The sequence below is a fragment of the Myxocyprinus asiaticus genome, chromosome 6 (genome assembly GCF_019703515.2).
Source record: "Myxocyprinus asiaticus isolate MX2 ecotype Aquarium Trade chromosome 6, UBuf_Myxa_2, whole genome shotgun sequence".
NCBI lineage: Eukaryota > Metazoa > Chordata > Actinopteri > Cypriniformes > Catostomidae > Myxocyprinus > Myxocyprinus asiaticus.
In genome coordinates, this window is record NC_059349.1 from 41695110 (window position 1) to 41708404 (window position 13295).

General features: G+C 39.8%; 1 protein-coding gene across 1 annotated transcript in view; it reads right to left on the reverse strand.

Annotated features, from left to right (window-relative positions):
• Positions 1 to 13295, reverse strand: part of LOC127442458 (UDP-glucose:glycoprotein glucosyltransferase 1-like) — a 51335-nt gene that overhangs the window by 33586 nt on the left and 4454 nt on the right. Inside the window, exons 7-16 of the mRNA XM_051700509.1 lie at positions 10353 to 10449; positions 10170 to 10251; positions 9990 to 10090; positions 8270 to 8369; positions 3471 to 3531; positions 2245 to 2336; positions 1140 to 1290; positions 851 to 970; positions 642 to 727; positions 10 to 145 (exon numbers count right to left, since the gene is read on the reverse strand). Coding sequence (XP_051556469.1) covers positions 10 to 145; positions 642 to 727; positions 851 to 970; positions 1140 to 1290; positions 2245 to 2336; positions 3471 to 3531; positions 8270 to 8369; positions 9990 to 10090; positions 10170 to 10251; positions 10353 to 10449 — 1026 coding nt within the window. The remainder of the gene's footprint in view (positions 1 to 9; positions 146 to 641; positions 728 to 850; positions 971 to 1139; positions 1291 to 2244; positions 2337 to 3470; positions 3532 to 8269; positions 8370 to 9989; positions 10091 to 10169; positions 10252 to 10352; positions 10450 to 13295) is intronic.

Genomic DNA, 13295 nt, shown 5'->3' on the forward strand with positions numbered 1-13295 from the left:
CTGGCTTACTGATATGATGGCATCGAAGGCCATCTTGTTGTCCACGTCATCAGCAATGTAGTTGAAGGCTCTCAGTAGAGCCACACCAGCATCCTGCACTCCATTAACATCATCTGATTCATTCACCACAAAAACCAATCCAATCCTGCAGACAGACAGAAATTGAGAAGTCATTCATCAGTAACAGAGAGAGACAACACCTCCACCCACAGGATACCCAGTTGACCTATCAATGGGAGAATTTACATCAAAATCTGGCTACATAAATCCAGCCACTTTTTTTATTTTTGTTATTTTGTATATTTTCGTTCCTGTAGCTAGTAGGGCACGGCACTGGTAACTACAAGGTCATGGGTTAGATTCCAAGGAAACATACTAATGGGTAAAATGTATGCTGTGAATGTACTGCAAGTTATTTTGGTAACTGTAAAATGTAATGTAAATTTATGGCCTTTTTATGCCTTTATAATATGACAGAACAGTGAAGCGAGACAGTAGTTGAGTGAGAGCAAAAGAATGGGGCAGACCAGAATCAAACCTGCTCCTATCCATTGTGACCATGTGCGCTACCATGTGCCAAAGCACTAACATCCAAATATTTCAATATTAATCATATTCCTGTAATCTATGTTCAGAATGACCTGAGTGGGATGTTGTTGCTGTAGAACATCTCGGCCACGCTGATCAGCTCTGCTGTGTTCTCATGGGTAGGATCCAGAATCATCAACTGCAAGAATGATAAATGCTTGCTATGAAAAGATTTGCAGGACTCTGTTCTGTGTGGGGTTTCTGTCAAAAGCAAGTGATTGAAAGAAAGAGTCATAAAGAGTGCAGCAAATATACAACTCACCAAGTTGTGAAAGTTCTTGCGGATCTGTCGAATGACTCCAGGAAAGGTGGGCCGCAGTAGCTCCTGTACATTAGAGGGCCAGGACGCATACCGGCCGTCTGTCTCTAGGTTATTAATCCACTGGAAAATGAGAGAGAAAGAGTTATATTCACAAGTTCATTCATTGTCTGTAAAGCAAAGTAGTCTTAAATGTCTATTAATGTCTTGCTATTATATATTCTATATAAGGCTTACTTTCTATGGTAAAGAAGAAAATATGTATATAAGACTTGTAAATCATGTGGCTCACATTAATGGCAGGGCTGCGGATGTCCACGGCATAGTCAGAGTCTGATGGTTGGACGTTGAGTTTGAGGATGTTGTGGATGTAGGGTGTGTCTATGAGTAGACTGCGTAAACCCTCCATGACCCTCACCTCATTCCTTAACACATCAAACACACTGCAAACACAAACAACAGCCACTTAATACATCACGCTTTACATAACACATTGATTTTAAATAAATCATCTATCAATCAATCTAGAATATATGCGTTTGAATTCAAAATTAACTATATACAGTACACTGTTTATATATCATTCATACATATATATATATACACACACACACACACACAGTACTGTGCAAAATTTTTAGGCACATGTGAAAAATGTTGCATAGTGAGGATGTCTTCAAAAATAATGACATAAATAGTTTTCATTTATCACTTAATGTCATACAAAGTCTAGTAAACATAAAAAAGCTAATTCAATATTTGTTGATCAATTCTCCTAGGTACACCTGGACACAGTTTTTCTTGGTTGTTGGCAGATAGGATGTTCCAAGCTTGGAGAATTCACCACAGTTCTTCCATCTATTTCGGCTGTCTCAATTGCTTCTATCTCTATGTAATCTCAGACTGACACAATGTTCAGTGGGGGGCTTTGTGGGGGCCATGACATCTGTTGCAGGGCTCCCTGTTCTTCTATTCTTATCTTTTCTATTTGCAAAAGTAATGTTTGGGAGTCTAACATTTCTATTTCCTATTGACACACTAAAGCTGAAGATATAAATAATCATCTTAAGACAAATACTTTTGTGAAACATCTTGTGTCTAAGAATTTTGCACAGTACTGTATTAAAAAAAACAAACATATATAGCTATACTTTTTGACATTTTGCCACTTTTATTGAGAGGAGAGGCAGAACAGGAAATGATGGAAGGGGGATAAAAAATTTAAGCCAGATTCAACCTCGCAAAGCCATGTTAATACAATAGCTAGGCTGCGGCCTCGACAGACACTATAATTTGGTTACAGTTCCAATTTGTTTAATGGATTGGTTAGGTAAGTACCAACCAATCATTGAAACAAACTACTTAATTAGAAAACTATTTCAAATTGGGCTGCTAACCTAAAGATATCCTGCACATCCAGGTCAATATGGAGTCCATTGATGAACAGAGCCGAGTCTCCAGGCTGAAGGCCCAACGTGCCTTTAAAATACTACAGGAGAAAAGAAAGAATGGGACATTAGGTACGGCATATCCATTATAAGCCTATTAATTATTCATTATTGCTAATATCTGGATGATGTCCATAGAAACAATCTTCCAGGATATTTATTAAGAGGCCAAAAAGTGCCAAAGTTCTCAGTTCAAGAATAAATCGTTTTCGATTTGCATCGTCATCAATCCAAGTAAAAGCTGATGACGATGTAAATCGAAAACATTTTGGCCTCTTATTAAATAAATATCCTAGAAGATTGTTTCTATGGACATTGTGCATGCCTTTCCTCTCTTTGGATTAGATTTTTTGAGCTTACGCACCGAAGCAACATGGATATATGAGCTTTTCAGTGTTTGGCGTGGACGTTTCAGCTGTTTTTTGCCTACTAATCTCTGGATGAAGCATATGTCTGTGTCACTTCACAGAGCCAAACACAAGTTGAAAAAGAAGGGATGCTCAATACGATCTTTAATTCATATACACTCTTTTGAGCCTCAGGCCATTTCCAGTCTATATTTTCGTGTTCTTATCCCCTGCTCTCATGTTTCTTATTTGGTAAAGGCACATGAATTAAAGTGAGAGAGCTGTTTCCCAGCGTGCAATTACATTGAAGGATGAGGAGCAGTCCCGTTACACATCCTCATTACAAGAGGCAAGAAAAAGCTTTAATCACAAAAGGAAACGAGCTAAAAAAAATAAATACATTAAAGAAGCCATGTATAAAACGCATTCATCGCAACTGCTTCATTCATTTCCTTTTCGGTGAAAACACAAAAGCGTTTACACACGTTCAGTCCCGACAGAGGAACGAGAAGAAAAGACACAGAGCTGCAGAAAAACTATTCTCCATTTCACTAACTTAACCAAAATAGATGTTTGAAACCACTGCTTTTTCATTCCAGACATTTTATTTATATATATATATATATATATATGGCAAGTGAGAATCATCATAAAGATTTTCCTCTATGAATTATTAGGCAAAAAACAATGGCTTATCTTGGTGGCGCAGACGTAAGGGTTTCCAGCATAGTTTGTAGAAAATGGTAGTCAATGAAAATACCTGCTGATGCCACAGCTTTGATAAATGGATTCTTGAAAAATAAGAAAAAAGACAAAGGTGGCCCTCACCTTCTGATTTTCCTCAATCTCCTTGCGGATCTCTAAATTAACCACTGCTTTTGTTATGGACCTGAAAGAAGATAGAACAGGTGACATGTATGTTAAAAAAGGAAATGATTAATTGGTTCATCATGATACAGGTTGAGAATCGAAAATCAGTTCTTACTACAAACAGGCTTTTTTTTAATTTATTTATTTATTTTATACAGGAATCAGCTGATTTTTCAATTAATGGTTTTTGAATATCAGCATTATTCTGCTAATGTGGATTAAAATACTCCGACAATGTTTCTTGCACCACTGTTTAATCTACAGTGGCACTGCAAAAGAACTGAATGTGATGAGAAAGACTTAGTACCATGAAATTATACAAAAAAAATAAATAGACGTGGTTGGACAATAATTGTTCACATATCAATGTGTATAAATATTCAGATTGTAGTAAATGGTACTTGTTAGCAAAAATAATATTGTTTTTGATTTGTATCTGTGTTCATAATAAATATAAACACAATGTAGTATGTAGCATAATAAATTTAAGGTAAATTATTTGTCGCTTCCTAAAAAAGTACAAAACAAATAATTAATGGAATCATTAAGGAACTAGAATTGTTAGGTGTAATTGGAATTGGAACCAGACTCATTAAATTCCGTAAAATTCCTATTCCAAATCATGATTATTCATTTAATCAGCTCCTAAATACATACTCTACTATAATCTGCATAAAAAATGTCTTTTTAAATCACTGCTGTTTAATTAGATACTGATGAGATTCATTCACTGATATTAAGCAAGTCTACATTCATATTTAAAGCTTTGATTAAAATATGGAGTGGTTACACACACATGCTATGTACACCATCTTCAGTGTTCACATTTGATGAGTCAGAGTTGCAGTTAATTGCTCTGGGTGATCCATGACTGAGAATTATACTGCATAATGTCGAGGATCACTTAAACAAAATGGCATTTTAGTGTGGAAGAAGCATTTAAAACACATTTACAAAAAAACCCAGCTGTGGCTCTGCAGTCTCGGCCAAACAAAGCATATGATTTTCATCGTAAGGGCTGACAGGTAATTTTTTTTTCCCACTTACAGTGTGAATTAAATCTATGAAGACAGTTAAGTCACTTTTGCTTTCTAAACATCTCAACTAACTCGGAGTTTAAGAAAACATTTATTTTGGGCTTAGATCATTGGATACGAAACACAAGCAAGAGTGATAACTTTCTGATTACTTGAGTATTTCGCTGCCAGATTCACAGTAAGCCATACAGCTACAGGGCCAATGATGAATTAATGAATAACCTAACATGATTCTACGAAAGTGTCCTAACCAAGTGTTTCCAGCATCAATTAAGTTTTGTTCTTACCAAAAGTGTAACGTTCAATATACAGCTGTGAGGAGTGGGATTTTAGACCAATGAGATTTCACTGTGGGTGGGGCTAACCAATGCAATAATAACAGAACCCGAGCAACCATCAACATGTCTTTTCGCTTGTTATGGTTGATTATGACAAAACACAAATTACCCCAGAAAGGAATTACAGTTGAAGTCAGAAGTTTACATACACTTAGGTTGAAGTCATTCAAACTCATTTTTTAACCACTTCACACATTTCATATTAGCAAACTATAGTTTTGGCAACTTGTTTAGGACATCTGCTTTGTGCACGACACGAGTCATTTTTCCAACAATTGTTTAAAAACAGACTGTTTCACTTTTCATTGATTATATCACAATTCCAGTGGGTCAGAAGTTTACAGACATTAAGTTAACTGTGCCTTTAAGCAGCTTGGAAAATTCCAGAAAATTATATAAATCCTTTAGACAATTAGCTTCTGATAGGAGGTGTGGTGAATTGGAGGTGTACCTGTGGATGTATTTTAAGGCCTACCTTCAAACTCAGTGCCTCTTTGCTTGACATCATGGGAAAATCAAAAGAAATCAGCCAAGACCTCAGAAAAAAAAATTGTGGACCTCCACAAGTCTGGCTCATCCAAGTCACGTTCATCTGTACAAACAATAGTACGCAAGTATAAACACCATGGGACCATGCAGCAATCATACCACTCAGGAATGAGACGCATTCTATCTCCTAGAGATGAACGTAGTTTGGTGCGAAAAGTGCAAATCAATCCCAGAACAACAGCAAAGGACCTTGTGAAGATGCTGAAGGAAACAGATATTTGTCTACCCATATCCACAGTAAAAACGAGTCCGATATCGACATAACCTGAAAGGCTGCACTGCAAGGAAGAAGCCACTGCTCCAAAACCGCCATAAAAAAGCCAGACTACAGTTTGCAAGTGCACATGGGGACAAAGATCTTACTTTTCAGAGAAATGTCCTCGGGTCTGATGAAACAAAAATTGAACTGTTTGGCCATAATGACCATCGTTATGTTTGGCGTGGGCCTGGGTAGCTCAGCGAGTAAAGATGCTGACTACCACACCTGGAGATTGCGAGTTCGAATCCAAGGGCATGCTGATTGACTCCAGACAGGTATCCTAAGCAACCAAATTGGCTCGGTTGCTAGGGAGGGTAGAGTCACATGGTAACCTCCTCATGGTTTCTATAATGCGGTTCGCTCTCGGTGGGGCGCATGGCGAGTTGTGCGTGGATGCCGCGGTGTATGGCGTGAAGCCTCCACATGCGCTATGGGTCTGCGGTAACATGCTCAACAAGCCACGTGATAAGATGCGCGGGTTGACGGACTCAGACGCGGCGGCAGCTGAGATTCGTCCTCCGCCACCTGGATTGAGTCGAGTCACTATGCCACTTAGAATGCATTGGGAATTGGGCATTCCAAATTGGGGCAAAAATGTGAAAAAAAAAAAAAAAGGTATTAGAGTGGCCATCACAAAGCCCTGACCTCAATCAGATAGAAAATTTGTGGGCAGAACTGAAAAAGCGTGTGCAAGCAAGGAGGCCTACAAACCTGACTCAGTTACACTCAGTTACATGGAGGGATGGGCCAAAATTCCAGCAACTTGTGAGAAGCTTGTGGACCCAAGTTAAACAATTTAAAAGGCAATTCTTCCAAATACTAACAAAGTGTATGTAAACTTCTGACCTGGATGTGATGAAATAAAATTGACATTTCACAATCTTTTTTTTTTTTTTAATCCCCTTTTCTTCCAATTTGGAATGCCCAATTCCCACTACTTAGTAGGTCCTCATGGTGGCGCAGCTACTCATCTCAATCCGGGTGGCAAGTCTCAGTTGCCTCTGCTTCTGAGACACTCAATCCATGCATCTTATCACATGGCTTGCTGTGCATGACACCGTGGAGACTCACAGCACGTGGAGGCTCATGCTACTCTCCGCGATCCACGCACAACTTACCACGCACCCCACTGAGAGCGAGAACCCCTAATCATGACCACGAGGAGGTTACCCCATGTGACTCTACCCTCCCTAGCAACCGGGCCAATTTGGCTGCTTAGGAGACCTGGCTGGAGTCACTCAGCACACCCTGGATTCGAACTTGCGACTCCAGGAGTGGTAGACAGCATAGCTACCCAGGCCCCCAACATTTCACATTCTTTTTTTTTTTTTTTGGATTTTTCCCGTTTTTCACCCAATTTGGAATGCCCAATTCCCAATGTGCTTTTAAGTCCTCGTGGTCGCGTAGTGATTCGCCTCAATCCGGGTGGCAGACGACGAATCCTAGCTGCCTCTGCGTCTGAGATCGCCAACCCTCGCATCTTATCACGTGGCTTGAACATGTTGCCATGGAGACATAGCACATGTGGAGGCTTCACGCCATCCACGCTCAACTCACCACGCGCCCCACCGAGAACGAACCACATTATGGCGACCACAAGGAGGTTACCCCATGTGACTCCACCCTCCCTAGCAACCGGGCCAATTTGGTTGCTTAGGAGACCTGACTGGAGTCACTCAGCACGCCCTGGGATTCAAACTAGTGAACTAGCGAACTCCAGGGGTGGTAGCCAGCGTCTTTTACCACTGAGCTACCCAGGCCCCCCCACATTTCACATTCTTAAAATAAAGTAGTGATCCTAACTGACCTAAGACAGCCAATGTTTTCTATGATTAAATGTCAGGAATTGTGAAAAACTGGAGTATAAATGTATTTGGCTAAGGTGTATGTAAACTTCTGACTTCAACTGTATATTCTGTTATAACAGAAAATATAAAAAAAATTATATTTGTTATTACAGACGGCAATTCTTCCAAATACTAACAAAGTGTATGTAAACTTCTGACCCACTGGGAATGTGATAAAAGCTGAAATAAATAATTCTCTCTACTATTATTCTGACATTTCACAATCTTTTATTTATTTATTTTTTTATCCCCTTTTCTCCCAATTTGGAATGCCCAATTCCCACTATTTAGTAGGTCCTCATGGTGGCGCGGTTACTCACCTCAATCCGGGTGGTGGAGGACAAGTCTCAGTTGACTCTGCTTCTGAGACACTCAATCCATGCATGATTTCACATTCTTAAAATAAAGTAGTGACCCTAACTGACCTAAGACAGGCAATGTTTTCTATGATTAAATGTCAGGAATAGTGAAAAACTGTATATTCTGTTATAACAGAAAAAAATCTGTTATTACAGAAGAGATATGACTTATTGTTTGTTGCTTTATCACATAAAATCTGGTTAAGACAAGGTTTTTGTTTCTGTGAATTTATGACATAGCATGTTTTCGACGCTACAGGAAATAGACAGAGAGAGAGGGGGAGAGAGAGAGAGAGAAAGAGAGACACTTGTGTCCAATTACACTTTATATTTTATACAGTGAGGGAGAGAGATTGATTCTCCTTTACCTGGCTTTGTTAGGGAAGTTCTGGCTCAAATCCCTCATGACATTGAGAGCGTCTACAGAGGGAGCTGCCAGGATACGGGCAGCCGTCTGAAAGCTGAGATCTGATGGAGGAGGAAACAGAACATACAACATTTCAAGCTCAAAAATAAAGTTCTGGGCCCCATCCCTTAAGTTAAGAAAACGCTTAGTTGGGGGGGGGGTCTGGGTAGCTCAGCAAGCAAAGACTCTGACTACCACACCTGGAGTTGCAAGTTCGAATCTAGGGCATGCTGAGCTTCTCCAGTCAGGCTTCCTAAGCAACCAGTTGGCCCGGTTGCTAGGGTGGGTAGAGTCACGTTGGGTTAACCTCCTCGTGGTCACTATAATGTGGTTCTCGCTCTCGGTGGGGCAAGTGGCGAGTTGTGCGTGGATGCCATGGTGAATAGCGTGAGCCTACACACGCGCTATGTCTCCACAGTAACGCACTCAACAAGCCACATGATAAGATGCACGGATTGATGGTCTCAGACATGGAAGCAACTGAGATTCGTCCTCCGCCATCCGGATCGAGGCGAGTCACTATGTCACCACAAGGACTTAGAGCCATTGGGAATTGGGCATTCCAAATTGGGGAGAAAAAAAAGAAAAAAAAAGCCCTTAGTTATAATTTTAAGTATATTGTCACTGTGACTCCAGCCAGGTCTCCTAAGCAACCAAATTGGCCTGGTTGCTAGGGAGGGTAGAGTCACATGGGGTAACCTCCTCATGGTCAATATAATGTGGTTCGTTCTCAGTGGGGCACGTGGCGAGTTGAGCGCGGATGACGCGGTGGATGGCGTGAAGCCTCCACACACGCTATGTCTCCGTGGCAACGCGCTCAACAAGCCACGTGATAAGATGCGCTGGTTGATGGTCTCAGACGCGGAGGCAACTGGGATTCATTCTCCGCCACCCGGATTGAGGCGAATCACTACGCGACCACGAGGACTTAAAAGCGCACTGGGAATTGGGCATTCCAAATTGGGTGAAAAAAAAAAACCCTATATTGTCACTAAGGGTTCCTAACGAGGGGTTTCTTGCACCCGGCTGCTGTTCTTGAAATTACCATGGTATCATTCTAAGTAGCCACCTTCTATATATAGCATGCATATCTGGCCCAATTCTACACATAACATTAATAAATTTGATGTGTTAAAGCACTATTTCAGTACAACTGCGACGGGTAGAGTGCCTTCAACTGTGTTGGCTCAGTTTTGCTAGATGTGACTAGTCTCTGCTGATTTTACCTTGATAGAGCAGTAATGAGCTCTGGGCCTGAGAGACTCATGTTTGACAACCACACAAGGCCAGCAGAACCACAGCTAATTAACAATGTGGGAACAGTCCGTTTGGACACAGTCAGAATGAGAACTGAACCAACAGAGTACTTCCTTAGTCACAGGTAATATAATAATTGAGTTTCAAGTAGCAGCATTATTGCGTGTGCCAAATGTTTTTTAAAGGTTCAAAATAAAATTAATTTATACAGTAATACAGTTCATTTGTTTAGCTGTAAGTTACTAGTAGGAAAAGCAATGCAGTAACATTGACTGAAGAATGTGCAGTCATAGGTGTGCATTTATCGGCTATTTTACAACAGCTTCAAGAGGAGCTCATCCAATCAGAATTTAGAGTCAAAACTTTCCATTTTATAAAAGTAGGTTTTGTGCATGTCAGCAGTAATCCAGTGCTAAAACACTTACCTTGCATCTGCCAGACTTTGAGTGGTGCCATCTCATTGGTGCTCTCAATCAAATGCTTGCGGAGCTCCTTCAGCTGTTCTTTTAGCTCAGGATAAATAGTCCTGACAGACAAAATAAAGTCAAGCTTATGTGTTATCCTGCACAATTAAAACAACTGGATCAACGGAACAAACCACTTACTTGAGTTTACCGAAAAGAAAACCCTGAACTTCATCCACAGGATCATTTTCACCTATTACTGTGGCATTCACATCAGCTCCAGCTGTAAAAGATGGAAAATTTACTTACTGATAAGAACATCGGTCTCGAATTTTCATATTATTATAATAATACGAATATAGCAACCTCTGGATGCCATCATACCTTGAACTTGTGTATCATCTTTCGCTTTGTACTCTTGGTTTTTGATGGCCAGTTCCACTCCATATCCAGACAGGTAAACTTTATTTCTGCTGGGGTTCTGGCAGAGAAGATAAAAAGACTTTAAGCTCTGAGGGTGTTTTTAAAGATTTCTTGTTTCAGTGGCACACCCAAAATTAAAGCATTATAATTCGAAAAAAAGTGTTTGGTGTCATTGTCAAGAAAACTTTTCAAACTTTTTAATGATATAGATTATGATACATTCTGAGACTCTCAGCCTAAGAAACTGCTGAAAAAAAATTAGCCAAATTAATTTTATTTTTTTCTGATTTGACATTATACATATCTGGGTTTAAATGAGGTGGCTCCGAAAAACTGCTTTTATTTTGTTCCCAATCATGTCAACTGGAACTGAGAAAAATCGTGTTGATTCAGCAAAGCAATCAAAAGTTATAGCATTACAAAACTAATTTATCCTAGTGTACAAAAGCCTCTCCAAACAAGGCATGTGACGGTATTCGGTAATACGGTATATCAAGGTAATTAACATAGCACTTCAAAATACCGTAAATAATTCTAGATAACCTTTTAACCAAATTGTTTCGATTTTTCTGATAGCACAGTAGTTTTTTTCCCCATCAGCGAATCAAGATTCATAACACTGCGTGTATGCGGCACAAATGACACATGCGGACTCTGATGTAAACAAAAGCAACGTGAACAAAAGCATGGCTGAAGAGGAACGCAGCCGACCCTTTATTCGCCTTCTAATAGGGTAAAGTCTGAAGTGTGGAAGTATTTTGGGTTCCATAAAAATGCAGAAGGATTGTTGGTTGAAGATGGCTTCCCTTTGAGTATAACGTGGCAGAAAAGTGGTAATGAAACACAGCCAGCATGTTCGCTCATCTGCGGGACAGGTAAGTTGTGACAGTTCTGCTCGTTTTTCCAAACTGTTTTTGAAAACTGAGACAACTAGCTAAGTGACAACTATGATGACAAAGAAAGTGAACTGTTGTTGCCATTTGCAGATAATAGCTTGCATTCAAGTGGCCAAAATGTCTTGTAGTAACAACTAAAATACGGTTGTAATCAGCTAATACTACATCCTGTAATTAATAATGCCAATGTGGCACAATGATGATTTCAATATTAAGTTAATGTTGGAAAGCCACACAATCGTACAGTGCGAGTGAACTTGCGGTTTTTAAATTTGTAGTTAGCGCCTAGCTATATTAGCAACTGGCTTGCCATCCAGAAAAAACATGCATACTATTGTTGCAGCCTAGTAGCTGGCCCAATAAAATTAGTCTAGCCTTACATTAACATTAGCCTCAACAAGATAAGTTGTAGGCCTGTACTGATCTGTATGAACTGTAATGATCAGTGGCTATTTGGCATAGTGACCATTTAAAAATTAAAGGCCCAGGTGAACTTCATTTTTGTGCACCCGGTCGACCTTGTTGCCTTTCTGACGCCGGTTTCACATATCCTTCGTGAGCGGGGCGTGAGCAGCGCATTTTCATTTTGGCACCCATGTTAACAGATTACACCCTTCACATTGCAAGCGTGAGTCACGAGGTGACGCGTCACAGAAGTAGCAGTGAGCGGATAGTTTCGGCACCAAGCCTATTTTTGACGCGCGGCTCATGCTGAACTCAGTCGCTCTGGGTGTAGCAGAAAGCTAAAATAATAAGGAGATTATAGAAAAGACGGAAAAGCAAATAAACAATATTTAGACTGAACCTACTATACAATGTATAGGTCTGCATACAAACAAACACAAAATAATTAAAGGTAAGAATAAATAAATAAATAAACTGCAGGACTTTTGACCATGTTGTATATATTCAGAGACAGTTTAAAAGAGATGGACCACTGGTATTAAAATGAATTGGAGAAACTGGAATGTCTGCCTTACAGGTAAAAGAGCCAATCATCTTTTAGATAAAGACATTGCCTGTCAGTCAACTCAAGAATGCATGCACATTAGCTGATCCAGCCAGAATTTCTTTTTTTTTTCTTCGTAATCTGAGGTAAAGCAGCACAATTTATGATACTACTGTTGTGTCAGATTTCACTGCTGATTTTAAATATGTTCTTTGATCATAACAATTTCAGTCTTTCAACATTCAAGTAGATTGGAGCTGTACTTTTATGCCTCTTGTTTACAAAGTAAATAGCTACCTAGCCTGGCCGAGAGCGTTCCAAAGATGGCTGCACAGTGGACTAACTTGAATTGAAAGGGGCTTTGATATATTAAACGCCGTTGCCGTAGGAACCTAGAAAAGAGATGCGGCCAATGTGAAAGCCCAAACGTGACCCATTGCTCATGCCATGCTCACGGATTACGTGTGAATCCGGCGTGAGCATACTTTTCTGACCGCGAACGAATAGGAACCTGTTCAATGCTTGCAAACTACAACTGCTTTGTGACCACTGATGTATATATAGAACTGGGTTGCTCATGACGTCATATCAGTGAAGCCACTGTGCCGCCATATTGCTATGCCCAAACATTCCAATGTCCCTACTGACTCATTTCAGCAAGTAAACATTATTTATTCAATCACTGATTTTATATCTGAAACCTGCATGTACTGTAAATCCCTACAACACGAATGTCCTACACATGTAATTATTTATTTTAAGGTCGGGAATTTTTCCTGTTTCTTGAAAGCCAGAGCAAGTTATGTATATCTACTGTATATTAAACAGTATCCACCTCTAACAAACTTCATCAGCGAACAGATCAGCAGAATGTAAACAAGTTCACTGAAACTGAGGTAAGATACAAACAGACATTTTCAGACTTATTTATTGTGATAATCGAAGTGTTTGTTCAGAGTTACTTGTTTTATGTTTTATCAAAAAGTGCCTTTTTCTCATGGTCACTTGAATAAGAGCACGCTCTCTCACTCCCTCTATCACACATGCAGTGGGTGCTCA